Source organism: Montipora capricornis, chromosome 10 (assembly GCF_036669925.1).
Source record: "Montipora capricornis isolate CH-2021 chromosome 10, ASM3666992v2, whole genome shotgun sequence".
Classification (NCBI taxonomy): domain Eukaryota; kingdom Metazoa; phylum Cnidaria; class Anthozoa; order Scleractinia; family Acroporidae; genus Montipora; species Montipora capricornis.
Window position 1 is genome coordinate 8,399,282 of NC_090892.1, and position 15,000 is coordinate 8,414,281.

The 15,000-nt window shown below is 39.7% G+C and overlaps 2 protein-coding genes and 1 pseudogene across 9 annotated transcripts in view; 2 read left to right on the forward strand and 1 right to left on the reverse strand.

Annotated features, from left to right (window-relative positions):
• Positions 1-485, reverse strand: part of LOC138020225 (uncharacterized) — a 5,523-nt pseudogene extending 5,038 nt beyond the window's left edge.
• Positions 1-15,000, forward strand: part of LOC138019199 (beta-2 adrenergic receptor-like) — a 65,255-nt gene that overhangs the window by 43,060 nt on the left and 7,195 nt on the right. The window contains exons 1-2 of one of the 8 annotated variants that reach the window (XM_068865900.1): positions 4,927-5,003; positions 6,647-6,718. The exons of 6 other annotated variants lie outside the window; for them this stretch is intronic. The gene's annotated coding sequence lies outside the window, so the exon portion shown is untranslated. Of the gene's footprint in view, positions 1-4,926; positions 5,004-6,646; positions 6,719-13,823; positions 14,118-15,000 lie in introns of those variants that run through there. One more of the 8 variants, XM_068865907.1, reaches the window with a different exon arrangement.
• On the forward strand, positions 10,168-13,829 carry LOC138019200 (histamine H2 receptor-like). The gene has a single exon (XM_068865908.1). It carries the CDS (start codon positions 11,171-11,173, stop codon positions 12,203-12,205), a length of 1,035 nt encoding a protein of 344 aa, XP_068722009.1. The 5' UTR covers positions 10,168-11,170; the 3' UTR covers positions 12,206-13,829.

Below are 15,000 nucleotides of genomic sequence, written 5' to 3' on the forward strand. Positions count from 1 at the left end.
ATTATATTCCACTGTATTTTACGACAAACAGCAGCCAACAGTTCCACTTTCCAGATTTGACAGCAATAATAAAATCAGTTGTATAGACTGCATTGCTTATGTGAAACATGAATGTAATACGTACCTTCAATTTGGCTTTGGTTAATTAGTTTGCCTTGTCCCACCTGAAACGCCCTCCAGACGGTAATACCTTGCTCGCTGTACTGGAAGTTGTTCAGGGAACTTACTCCCGCTAACTTAACGTGAGGGAGAACATTCTTTCCTTCAGTGCTTGCGTTAACTAGGACAACCCGTACGCCATTTAGACCTCCGTTAGACAACATAGCGTCTCTGAAGTCTTTGGCATTCTGCACATCGTGACCCTCGTTAATGTGACGTCTGACGTGAGCCTTTATTGAGGCAGCTCTCCTGTCGCAAGCTCCTTTTCCGCCTTGTGGGTCGCTGAAGTCGACCCGGCGGACTCTGACACCGGTTTTGGTCTTCATTGCGTTACATGTTGCCAGCAACACTGAGTTGTGATAACACCCAGCATTGTCCTGGCGGAGAAAGGCAGATGTAATCTCTGGGTGCTCTAATTTAAGGGTGCGCAAAGTATGCTCTAAGATGCGTACAACTGCAGATGTATCTTGTAAACAGTTCTCGATGATATGTACGAATGTCTGGCTTTGCAGCTTTCCGTCTACTTTTCACGCCACAACGCTTAAATGCCACGAAAGCCCCCGTTTTTCGAACCAGTCAGACTGAGATTCGCGATACTTCGCGGGTAAAGATTTCATCGCCCAGTCTTGGGTTATGAGAACCGAAGCGTCGTCAAGCAAATTCAAGCAGTCAATTCTCGCTTGATCTTGCCGAACACTGCGAACTTGGTGTGCTTTCCAAGACGTAATAGCCTCCTCTGATTGTTTGAACGTGTATAACTGGTCTTCTAATTCCTCCTCTGGCATACGGGCCTCGTTCAACAAATACCCTTCAATGTTCCGCAAGACGCTTCGGAGACCTTCACTCTGTGAGCAACTCCGGTCATGTACATGTTGGCATGGGCTTTGTAGTTGGCTATCGGTGATATCACTCAGCGCATAAGTGCTGCAATGATCAGCAACAGCAGTGCTCTCCGAAACATGAACCTGGAAAAGAAATGGTTATGTACTTTTCATAAACTTCACTTTGAATGATGCTATTTCTTCCTTCCCTGGAAAAGCTGCATAAAGAGGGTCACGTTTTTGTATACAAAGAAGGCGGTAAGTCTCAATATTTCAATATTTAGTTAATATTCAACTAAAAGTTGAAGTTGTTGATTCATCGCATTTTCTTTCTACTGGATGATTGTAATTGTGACTTGTATACAGCATATGTACCTACTGACGATGCGTAAATATCTTTTTGTATGACAGAATTGCCTTTACTAAACGACAGTGTTTTACCTTAAAATCTGATTTTAGACACTGTTTACTTTCTTTCAGTGATCTTTCCCAGCTTTTTGCAGCTTCTTTTGACAGACCCATCTCCTCCAACCGCTCTATCAGGGTGCTCAAGTCATCAAAGCCCTTTGCACCTGCTGCAGCCGTATAGTCAAGTCCTTGAAGGGACTTCCTTACTGTCGCAGAGCAGGCAGAGAGGATGCGTAACATTGTGGCAGCTCCGAAGGGCTTAAACTCGGTCTCTTTGCAATATACCTGATACTGCCGCACTAGTCTGCTCGGTATCATAGTGCGTATGACATTAGGAGTTTCCAGAACTTGACCGGAAGAGAGGCGAAGATGGCGCTGTCCAAAAGGAAGGTCCTGAGTAACATGTGGACTTGTGACGTAGTCTAAAAAATGGTCAAGTTGGGTGAGCTCAATGCGCAACCGGGGGCTTTTCAACATTGAAACCTCCGCACCACGCCCATACTGCAGCGCATGATGCCTCGCCATTTTGAAGCGGTACTCAGTCAAACCAGGTATATAATGCTGGATACGCTTAAAGGATATCAGATCTGCCATTATAGACAGTACTTGCCGCCGCGTTTCCCAACAAGATGCGTGCCGGTAAGTCTCAGCAAGGGCGTTGAGGTATTTCTGCTGTTCAGGTGACTCCTCTGCAATTCCAAATTCTTTCTCCACAGTGCCTGAATTTCTAAGTGCTTCCCAAAGATGGCCTGCATCTCCCGGTGCTATAACTTCAAGTCCGGCCACCACCAGGTTCTTTGCTTTTGCTATGTGACCCTTTTTGTGCGAACACTTGTCTCAGCCCATCTCTTTTTGGATGGCCCTATTGTAGGTGCGTTGCAGCAACGGAGAAATTCGTTGAGTTTTATTCGTCGATGTACTTTGCTATCATTTTCTGAAGGAGTGTTATCAAATAAGTCAGTACTGCTACTGGTTGGTGAATCCGATTTCGGTGAACTTGGCTGATAGGTGTCTGGTTCTTGAAGATGAAGTTGCAGCACTGCGTCGGCCAGGTTTTCCATGTCTATATCGTTTGAAACGTTCTGTGAATGTCAAAAAAAAAATACTGACGTTTTAGCAATACACTTAGGGCGTACACAGTTTGTATCGGATTTTGCAACAGTATGTTAAAAATTGCTCCAAATTGCAAGAGCGTGATTTTACTTAACCTGTCCATAGTGTTTACGAAATTTCTAGTTTTGTTAAATTTTTGTCATGAACTTTTGCCTCTTCTTATGGTTTTAATACTTTTTAAACTCTACGAAATAAACAGCAAGTAAGTCTTACCTCTTTAATATTTCCTTCTTGGGGTTTTTCGCTTAATCCGGAAGCTGCTGATGCCGCCGTTTGTTGATTTCCGTCGCGGGATTCCTTACACAATCCAGGGTCGGCTGTGACGAAAGCTGCTGATGCTACCGTTTCTTCAGTTGGCACTGGTGCTTCCAAAATTTCCCCATCAAGCTTCCCTCGGCATTGCCTGCATATTTCTGCACATAAAAATACCTCCGATTGAGTTTTTTTAGTTGGTGGGTAGAATCTGTACAACCTTTACAGCTGAACCTAATTCCTCCAACAAAAAACATAGCCGTCTTTTCAGTCGATTTAATCCCGTGGGAGGATTTTGTAACTAAATGAGTGGCTTACTTCGAGAAAGCCTTTTCAAACATATTTCCGTAACTATAAGCTCAGGGAAACGTTTCTCAAAGACCCAGATTTGATTTTCTAAGAACGTTATGTCAAGATTCTTTCAAGTTCCCGTTCTGCTGACTCAGCCCACAAGCAAACTTAATTTGGTTTGTCAACAGACCTGTCTCTTTGTCGAAACAATTCCTCACAATAAGAAGTTTCCCGGGTCACTTACTTACGTTTTCTGAGAAACGTGCCCCAGGGGTCTTTAGTGACGCGCCCAGTAGGGTTGGCGCTCATATGTGGCTCGTGACAATAATAATAATAATAATAATAATAATAATAATAATAATAATAATAATAATAATAATAATAATAATAATAATTATTATTATTATTATTATTAATTTTTTTTAAAATTATATTTTATAACTTACGTAATACCGCGTTCTCCTCTCACAGGCTTAGTTGAAACCATGAAATCGGAGCAGTACAGTTTGTTTTATTAGATCGCCATCTAACACCGAAAGAGTCACGATGTCTTGGACAAATAGTCAGTTGAAGATGCGAGTTGTCGATATCAAACACCCCTGTAAGATGAACATGAAACACTGAAACTACAAACTGAACCATGACCTGCTGTATCTACAAAATGTTAGCAACCTTAAGGCTTGAAAAGTTTAATTATGTAGACACTTTTGCTTTTAGGTCCTCCTTTCCCCGATCCCCTACTTTGCAGAGTGCAATCAAAATTCTTCCTTTTCCTCTCGTTTTGGAGATCAAACATTTCTGATTATGACAGACAAACTCGTCTTCAGCTACATACTATGGCATATATTATAGCATTTCGGACAGCTTCATAGTATGAAGTTATGCGTGACACTAGTACGTGACACTGAATCGTGCATGATGCATGACAATTGGCTGGTACAGAACAGCCAGCATGCACAGTCACCTATTGCGTGGTGTTGCCCGACGTGGTTCTCGCATTGAAGGTTTAGGGTGCAGATTATAACACAAATTTACAAAGATGAAAATCACTTTGCGTTTGGCTAGATAAATACATGTGATATGTACTCTCTTACCTGCTCGAGCAAGCACGAGCTTCGATTCACAGTCTAAGGCAGAGTCTCCGAATACACGAAAATTTCGAAGGTGACCCTGGATACTCTTTGCACAGCTTCCCACAACCACACACTGAACATTTGCCTGATTGTCTGCACTTGATCCACACGATCCTCCGACAAGCTTGGCAAAACCACACGAAGCCATTAAAATTACAATTTCTAACTTAAATATAAACGCAGGATCCTCCGGTTATATATGTTATGTACAAGAAAATCCAAATCAGACGTTAATTTGAAAGCCCAAAGGATACAACGCTTTTTTACAAGAAAATATTGTTCGCGCTAAAACAAGACAGCTCAGAGTTAATTCAAAGCACGTGCACGCACAGTTCTGCGAAATAGCGGAGTTCCGAGTTCCTGCATGCCTCAGTTTTAAAGCGAGTCCTGGTGCTCGACCATTCAAATGGAAATGAGTTGCTTATTCTCATGCAAATCAAACTCATTTCCATTTCGATAGTTGAGCACCAAGTCTCACTTCGAAACTGAGACAAACAGCAACTCGGTAATGGCCTATTCGATATCAGCAAGTGCACACACCTGTTATCCCGAGATCGTTGACATGCGGTAAGCAAAGATGAGTGGGTAAAGAAAGTGGCATAAATGAAATAAAGCTTATATTAAAAACCGTAATAAAACAATCAATTACAAAAAAAAAAAAAAAAGGCAACCAAACAAGAAGTAACAATGAGGATAAATAAACAAGGACGCTCTCTGTAGCGAGGGAATTTTATTTGTAGCCGGGCAACCGCTGACAGTGTTTCGAACAAGCTCTGAAGCCGCAGCAATGTTTATATCCTTCCTCATCAAGATAGCGAACATTAAGGTAAGAAATAACTCCAAGTGTTTAATCAACTATTTATTTTTCTAGTTTTCCTAAACATTTTCCTCGATAACGATTTATAAACTGACATTTTGTTGCGTGCTTTGTCTGTGCTCGGCAACCGCCAAATGTTTAATTAATTATTCAAAACAAGCCTTTTCTAAATAGACTCGTTTGCGGTTAGAAACTGTCTTTAAATTACAGCAACTGATATCAGGAGGCTGAAAACAACTATTTTACCGGAGAACGACCCACAGGCGAACACTTCAGGGTCGATGTTCGAGATGATAATCGCGGCGTGAAAGTTCAAAATGTCAAGCGATAAGCTCAAGTGTCTGATTACAAGACGCTGTCAAATTTTTGCGTTTTATTTACCCAAGCTAGATTTGCGATAAAAAGTAAGATGAAGTGATACTTTTATCCAGAAAAATAGTTTTGAGAGGTAAATCCATGTACCAGATTGACTTTTTGGTCCACAAAGTTGACCTAAATTTGGAAGTGATGAGACATAGCCTTGGCGTATAATTTTGAAAAATTGTTAAAAATTCAGGTTCATATTTAATGTGGATCTAACAACACGAAATAAGTACTCAAACATTATATTTAAATAATACGGGTTAGCTTTCCCAGCTACGCACAATATCTTGGCTTGCTAGCCTTCGCAAAAAGTGTAATTTTAGAGGCGAGTTTTGCTCTTTCAGGGACAAAATACTAAGGCCGTCTGGAGAAGAAAATAAAAATCCAAACAACCTCAAAGTTACAGTTTTGAAACAAGTTAGTAAAAACCTTCTTCCTGACAAATTTTCAGAAAATCGATTTTTTCCATATTGCATAGGTGTAGGTGACTTTTACAGCAAGTCGCTCTTAATGCTCACAGAATAAATTGGCATCATCTGCAAATGAATGAAAGTCAAACAGTTTTAAGGAGTAATGAGAGTCATTGCCCCCGCAGGGTTTTCATTTATAGAGTCTCCCCCGCGGGTACGTATAAAGAATGTGTGACATATTGGTGTAGTATGCGAATCAATCCCGATTTGAAGAAACTAGGCGCGCACGGTCGTCCCAGTTAATTTTTCAGTCCGCTCGCAAAGCAATGCTACATGGGTAATTCTTCCAACCACGAACACGAGGAGGAGATCGCCTATTTGCTGCACGAGGAAGAGAGGAAGATATTTGCCAAAATATATTTAGGGTGATCATCTGTCATCACAGTGATTTCTTCATATCTTGAATTCAAAGGTTGTTCAGCAGTAGATTGAACTGTTTGGTACAGAAATTGATTTGTCGGACACAAATCAGCAACGGGGTCGACAGACTCGACCCAAACACCACACGTATAAAGATCACAAATCAAAACTCAAAACCCAGTCAGAGAAACAACTATACGTTTCCGAAGTAACCGGCTGTTGCTTCATTTTATCATTTCAAGGCTTAGAAGATAGTAAAGGATTTATCAACGGTATCATTTGAACGATTATTAGATAATTTTGCAGTTACGTTGCACGAGGGTTGTCGCGTTGGCGAGCACGAGGAGTGCGAATTAATAACTCAGAAATGTAGCATCCTTTGTTCAGAAAACACAGGTCATAATTACTTATTTAAAATAACGGAGATTTTTTGTTCATCACGTGTTTTGTTATTTCAAGGGTTACAAAGAGAGTAAAGGGTAGAGGGTTATATCATCTGTTTTGCGAAGAAAGGCTGTGAAATATTCAAAGGTGAGAAAATTAACTTGCTACTGTCGTCTAAAAACGCATGTTATCATTACTTATTTGAAATATTCGAGTTTTTTTGGTCATCTTATGGTATGCCTTGGATAAGAAAGAGAATAAATCATCAGATCGTTGGTCACAATCCAAAGAGGGCACTTTGTGAACTCGGTTTTCGTTAACCCTGGAATTTATTCATGTGCAGTTGATGCTTTTTTGGAGGTGTCTACACATTTGTTTCTCCCGTATTTATCACATGTACCAGCAAGAAATGAGTTTACAGACGTGCTTTTCAATGGTTGCTCAGATTACATCCGTTCAAGAGAAGACAGTTTGTTATTGAAGGAAATTCGGGAGCCTGTGTGGTCATACATCATAGACCATTGCAGTTCATTTATAGCGAGGGACTGTAATGCCTGTTTTAGCCAAATATTTGAGCGAAGAACATAATTATGCATGTGGAAGAGGAGAGTCTTTTTGCAACCTTAAGAACCTTTGATTCTTTTTGCAGCAAATGTGCAAATCTTGTGACTTTGAATAGCAGTATATTTTTGACAGTGGTTACTGAACATGGATTAAACCAGTTGGGTTTAGATAAAAATATGTGGCCCCTGTATGTTACTGATGTGCATACAAACCCAGGACGGTTAAAATGCATGAGCTGTAATAGTCCTACCACTCAGCCTGTTTTCAAAAATGTATCAAACTCTTTATTGAATTCCCTCCTGGCTTGAAGAAAGACATAAATGTCTTTGAGTTGATTGTGATCAGTGGAGCTCAGTACAAACTAAGAGGTGTTGTGCGATGTAACAATAACCACTTCATTTGTTAATGTACAATAGAGATAACAAAGGATCGAGAACAGAGCGCTATGGGATTCTACATGATGTGTGACACTTTGCTGACTTTACGTTATTCACTATGATGACTTGTTGTCGATTATCAAGACATGATTTGAACCACTCCTTTGTAATTCCCCGTATATTATAATGTTCTAACTTCTTTACAATATTAAGAAAGGGTCCAGATAAGAACGATAGCAACAACGGCAACGAACATGTTGGAATTCAATTGGTATGCAAAAAGGTGATAACTTTTCTATTGTCTGTACTTACTTCTGATTGGCTTAAACAGCAAACGGTTAACAAAACGTCATAAAGCAGTATTATATTCATCCTTCCTTTCCAACCATCTTCCATCTTTCATCTGGTCTCAGTTTAAATGAATTCCACAGAAATCGTATGTGGGGAACATGTAAAATTGTAAACGTTTCTTGGCTTTTGCTTTCAACTCTTGTGATTGGTCAAAATCTTTTAACACAAAAAAACACCCTTTCAAAGTGGGCTGTAAATGAATTTTATTGCGTTAACTGCCTTCCTGTAGGTTTATGCATTCTCTGTGTAAAAATGATAACATTCCTATGTGGGGAAAGCCCCGTTGCCGCATAACAAAGGAAATTGCTATCCACCTTACACGGATCATCACTTAAACGGACTTCACAGTATGAAAGCCTTACTAAAATCAAGAAAAACCCAACAGGAATACTTTCTGTTCTCTATTAATTTTTGATTTTTTTCAAGATAGATATAGATAATATAGCATGCTATAAGTGTTCTGCTTGGAACTGTATCCAAATTGCTTGTCAAATGAACTTCCAAGCTTCTCCAAAACATTGGTTAATCTGTTATACATGAGTTTCTCAAGCAATTTGTGAAAAAAAGAAAGAAACGAGATGGGACGATAATATAATTGAATAAGCAAGTTTGGAAGCCTTTCTTGAAAACAGGTACAACATTAGCTAACTTTAGATCATTAGGCACAAAGCCAGATGTATAAATGAGGTATTAAACAAAATCTCAAATGGTTTTGACAAAACCGGCTGATTTCACTGACAATTTAAGAACGTCTACTAATATACTGAAAGGACCTGTTGCTTTTCCTGGACTCATCATCGACAAACTAAAAAGCGAACTGCAAAGCAATCCTTCCTGCTGTTTGATTACCAACAACGTTTCATAATACTCTGCAATGAGAAAATTACACATAACGGTTTTCCAAATTTGAATTGAGTTCTTCGCGTTTCAAAGGCGGCGATTCAAGGCAGCAACTGTAAAGAGAAGACCGGATGTGATCCTGAATTCGTTGAATCCGCATGCAGCAGGACGCTAGACGGATTCCTCCATTTCTCAGACAGCTGCAGTTTTCCTTTCCCTCATACAGACAGTCATATGATACCGTTCAGCAAAGAGAATTTAAGTGTAAACTGGGATGATGTTTCGGATTAAATATGAAGAAGATTATATGTTTACCTAAAACAGAAGGAAGCAGTGTGACCCAGTGTTTAGGGCGCTTGCTTTGAGGTCCGGAGTTCCCGGGTTCAAGACCCGTTCTGACCACTCGTTGAATTTGATCCTGGTAGTCCCTGGTTCAACTTCCCAGCTGCACTTGTGAATAGCCAACTGGTTTGCCTCCGGCCAGTTGGGATTCTGAACAGTTGTTGTTCTTGTTCTGTTCTATCGTTTCGTTTACTGTGTTTTATTGGCCCAAGAAAGCCTCTATAGGGAGCGGTCAATTATGTATGTATGTATGTATGTATGTATGTATGTATGTATGTATGTAAGATACAAAGCGGTCCGCCAAAGAAGGCGCTATCAGCACATAAACCTTTTTCGTATCGGTGAGATCTTACATGGTATAGGAAACGGGCAAATGGCCGCCCTCCCGGCTTCAGCTATTACTTTGAGAAAAATAACACAACCTTGGACTAATCTTGAAAAAAATTAACCCTATTCAACACAGTCATTTTTCACTGTGTAAATCAAATTTTAATGTTTCGCCTGCTATGATCATCTTCCGTCGTTTATAGAGAAGTCAACTGTAACAAATAGCTTCCACTGGTGTCACTTTCCAGCCATCATGTTGACACTTATTTCCGAGTGTAAAAGCGGTCTTAATTCTCTAAATAGCGTTCAAGACCATTAGCTCTTTCTTAATGCTTTAAAAATTGTAAGCCGTGATCGAAGGAAGAGTCATTTACGCGGCATTCTTGGATCAAATGCGATCCGGGCGGTGTAGCACTCAGGTACCGAAAACGATACCGAGGTTCCGACCTACCAAGTTCAAGCAACTTCAAGATACCAGTAACTGACGGAGGCATGGGAAAAAAAATTTTTTTCGTGATGAGTCCCCTTCCAAAAAGATTAAATAAGGTCTATTGCGGACGACGTTTTGCCCAAGATGGGTTGCTTTTGTTCCATTTACTGACTATCAGGCATGAGAAAAATTGGGAGAATTTACCCGACTGATTGAACAAGCCTTGCCTCCCAAAGAATAACATAAGAAAACAAAAGGAAAGAATTACTTCTTCTATATCATTTAAGTCGCGAGGGTATTTCCATGTTTAATGCTACATCGAAGAAAATATTCAAAGAATCGTGTCCTTGGAGACACAATGACTGAGTTTTAATCAAAGCACTTTAATCAGAGTAACAAAATAATTAAACTAAGAAAAAAATGTACGGCAGCATAGGAAAGAGTAATTCTAAAGCCGGTGATTACAAAATGCTTCAGTTCAAAATAAACCCGATTTTCAAAATCACATATAGCACTGTTTTTTTCCTGCGCAAAAAAAAAATATATATATATATGTATATATCCGCTTCATTTAGTTCTTCTTTCTAAAATTCAATGCCAGTGCGTGTTTGATAACAACTCTGAGTTTTGCATTTCTAGGATAAGAGGAAAACAATGGTTTGGAACAGGCTTCAATGTAAATTATTAATTAAGGAGGCAAGAGATGTCGAAATGGGGTTGAAGCAAATTCACAAAAGCTGGCATGGGGGAAAATAAATTAAACTTTGGAAATTCACACGATTGTAATCATCAACCACAATTATACCAAAGTCATAACATACCTCGGAGAGACGCGACTGCCAGACTAAAACGTACTTTCTAATTTAAAAATGAAAGGTACGGAAGATTTATCAATCGACGAAATATCACCGTCAGGGCGGTCGATACAATCACCGAAAAAAAGAGTTGATTTCTTTTATTTTTTACTTAAACATCCGGCCCACACCTTTTGTATTTGTCCTATTGCCTCTGTTTACATTATAAGTAGTTTTTAAGGCATTTTGTGTACGCCAAATGTTGGTAGGAAAACAGCGTTATTTATTTATGAACTACTAAGCTCCATGCGATTGATATGTTCGTTAGTGCCGCCAAAAAGTAATCAGACTTGCATTCAGCTTGCTTGGAACGTGGAAGACGGCTTTTCAACAAGCTTTGGGATAGAACGCATCTGAGCCTTGCCTGATAGCTGCATCCTATGTTTATAAATCTGAAATTCAGCCTTCATATTCACAAATCGGGTAAAATATTTCTTGTGTCACCTGTACCGGGCGATAAACGAAGACTTTAACCACGATATCTCGTTTCAACGAGCCGTAGTTCTGTATTTCCATGCCTCATTCAGTTTCACCAATAGCGGCGCTCAGTTCCACGAACTTGACTTCTCAGGCGCCTGGAAACAACGAGTCAAGCAGAAATGATACCGAGTCCATATTTGGACACCAAGAAATCCTTTCGGTGACAATGATTGTGCTTTTAGCAATTATTTGCCTGCTCATCGTTCTTGTGAACGGCCTCGTCGTCTTCTTAATCTGCAGAAACAGGACGTTGAAATCTGTCACCAATATGTTCCTCACCTCCTTGGCGCTTTCCGATCTCATCTCGGGCTTGGTAGGATTTCCTCTTTTTGCTTCGTGTCTAAGAAGCGGGGTCCTCAATGTCTGCGTATCTTCTACGATTTTCTTCCGTTTCACCGCCATCTCGTCAGTGTGCCACGTCCTCCTCGTGGCAACTGATCGTTATGTTGCCATAGTACATCCGTTACAACATGATTCAGTAGTCACAAAATGGCGCGCAATTGGAGCAACCACTTTTGTTTGGATTTTTGCGTTTTCATCTTCTGTCGTCCAGTTATCCTGGTTTGGCCTCGACGAGAACTCCTTGTTTGACTTTGAGGCTACGGAGGATTTGAACTTAACGTACAGCAAGACCTGCATCGTGCTCTTTTTCGCCTTTCCCTTGATTCTCATGTGTTGCATCTATGGACGCATTTTTTATATCTCCTATAAGCTCACCAAAAGTGATCGCGAATTAACAGACGTCTGGAAGGTGCAGGAATCTCGCTCTGTTCTTTATGAATGGAGAGGCCGCAGTGTTTTGTTGATTATGATGGTTATTTTCGTGGGTTGTTGGCTTCCGTTTTTCTTGGCAATGATTGATGACCACATGAATCCCACTGAGTCATCTCCTCCAATTTGGGTCCAGCGTTTGCTTGTGGTTCTTAATTTCATCCCTCCGTTGTTCAATCCCCTCCTTTGCACATTAGCCAAGAAGGATTTCCGAAAAGCTTTGCTAGGGGTGATCTACAAAAGTAATGAGCTTCGCCTTAACCTAGAATGGAGGTCAACTGCCACTGGCTCCGTCTAGCTTCCCACACATTTAGACACTCTCTCCTCACATCCAGTTCCTCACGCGATTAGTGGCACTAGCTACTGACCAGGAACATTTAGTAAAACTATGCTTCTGCTACAGAGTTTTCTTTTATTCCCACTTCAACTCTCGTTTTTCTGGAAGTTGTTTCTTGAGATCTTTTTTTACGTTGAAGTTAGCAACAGACAGTAGAGCCACTCTACCCAGGACGGAGTGCAGGTCCATCACAGGGTTATGCCACCCAGCGAGGCGAAGTTACTGCTTGTTCTGCAGTTTGCAATCAGTTAAGGAAACGATAGATACCTCTGTCCAGAAAAAGTCCAGGCCACAACACCCAGACTTTTCGACTAGAGTGCAGGTTATTCAAGTTCCGGCACTAGCGCGCAGTTTTGGTTCAATACTAGAATGCAAGGGCTAGGAGAAAAGCATACGGTCTATGTTTCAGCTCTTATCGCGAACAATTTCGAAAGTTTAACCATTTGCGGACATGATTACAAGGGCAGCTTGCTTTCTTCAGTTAGTTCACAGCCATAACTTGGCAACCAAGAACTCCAGCGCGGTAATCCTTTGTCGTTTTAGTGAGCTTACAGTTTGGTGGTGAGACCTGTTCTTTATTAGTTAAAATTGTTTAGCAGACTGGCCACATGACCGCGAAATCTAGCCAAAACAGTGACATCCGACGTCGGCGGAACCACTTCACTCTAGGAACGACTTGTTCGTGGCGCCAGAGAAATGTGAACTCGTGTATGAATCTAACAGTACCGGTTAAACGTGCTTTTAATAAACGACTTAACGATTGGAAGTCACCGCCTACTAACCGAAGGTGATCTTCTCTTGCGTGTGTACAAGAGCGCACGGTAAACAATGCCAATTGAACAAACAAGATTTATAATTCCAGCCAATCATGAAAAACAGAAAGAACAGTCATTCAATTTTTTTAAGAAAACGAGGCTGTCGGAAGCCAATATTTATTTCCATTGTTGAATTCAAATCTGACACAACTTTGAGAATGAAGTGAGAGGTACTCTTTCGGCAATAACTCGAGAAAATATGAGAAACCATAACTGATTATTTTGGCGATGCTATAAAGCAGTTTGAACCAAAGAAGTAATTAATTTGTGCGCATTCGGTGTTTGTTCTCAAGAGCAGTTGGTTTTTTAAACTACTTTTTCGGTAAAGTAGTTTAGACGATCGCGTATTGATCCATTTAAAAATCTCACGGAAATCGGGGGAAACAATTTATCTTGGAATCTTAATTTCGTGCCGGGTTGGCGAAAAAGTAATGTCTTAAGCAGCTAGATTTAGTTTCGCAAAATTAATTTTAAAATTCTTAACCACTATGAGCGAAAAAAAAAGAATGTCGAATTTGTCATTAAAGAAGAAGTAAGACACCAAAGAAAACTGGAAGAAAGTAAAAAAAATAAATAAATAATAATAACCACGCAAGTCAACTTGCTGTTTTGCAGTAATGCAATAATAAGTGCTTTAATTAAACCAAGGATTTTAGCTCACCATTTAAGCCCTTTTTATTGTAATGTATTTTAAGTAATTTTATATTTTAACCACTTGTAATTCAGTCTTGCGACGACTTAACGATTGGAAGTCACCACCTACTAACCCAGCCGCGCTGGGAACCAGTGTACAATCACAACCGTGTTTGTTCTGAATCTCATTTTTTAAGAAAACGAGGCTGTCGGAAGCCAATATTTATTTCCATAGTTGAATTCAAATCTGACACAAAAGTGTAAGTACATGAGATAGATTTGGGTTTGATAATTGTTTGGCATGTAAGGATAAAATACGACGCCAGGAGAATCACCAAAACTTGATTTTTTTGTTCAAATCCAAGAAAAAGAGAACGAAAAAGTAAATCGTAATCGAGCATGCGGGAAGGAAGCAAGCTTCTGAGGTAAGCCGGGCTCGTGCCATATATGAGTGTTAATTAGTACACTGATTCTTTCACGACTGTTGTAACAGTTTCATGATCCTGACTTTTTTGTTTCTTTTGGGGATTATATTCCATGAAATAAAATCTTTTTTCGACCGGAACGGAGAAATCATTGTACCAAAAAATCCCATTGTTTTAAAAATCAAGATGATTAGAGGAGGTCTTGGGTTTTATTTTTCATATCCGGGAATTTTGTTTATAGTGAAGAAATGGGAACTTATAGCAGATTATTACCTTCCAACTAATGATTTTTTGTTTTCTGCTCTATGAGCGCTTGAAATCCCTGACTTGATCGCCAATACATCAGTGTTTTAAGAGAGTCTTTTAAGTATCTTTCCCGAGGAGTTTCTTCATTTAATTTCATGTAATTGATATGTAACTCGTTGCATTGACCAAGGCATGAACGGCTTTTTTCTTGATCGTTCGGTGCTAGATACTGTAGATAGGTTTAGCGTTGGCTTTCGGTTGAACGTAGCTCAGGTCAAAAAATCCAGTAATTGGATTTACATTCACTCTGCTAAGATGTACAACGCTTTGATTGATAAAAACTAAAATAGATAACAAGTGGAAAGGTGACTAAATCCTGAAACGCGTCAAAGCCAAAATAAAATCTGTGCGTTATAAAATTAAAAAAAAGAAATGTTTGACTATCATTTTGCATGGTTTTTGAAACATCACAAAAGCACTTTTTTGCTTTCCTACAATGGGGTTTCAATAAAAACAGTATTCATCAGAAAAAAGAGCGAAAAGGAAACTCAGGTGATATAATTAAAATATCCTTCCTCCGGGAAACTTTGGGATTTTTGTTCAAAACCAATAAATACATTTCAATTGTTATGTGTGA

Excerpts from the sequence above, each read along its gene's own strand:
- LOC138019200 (XM_068865908.1), top strand. The coding sequence starts at position 11,171 with ATGCCTCATTCAGTTTCACCAATAGCGGCGCTCAGTTCCACGAACTTG.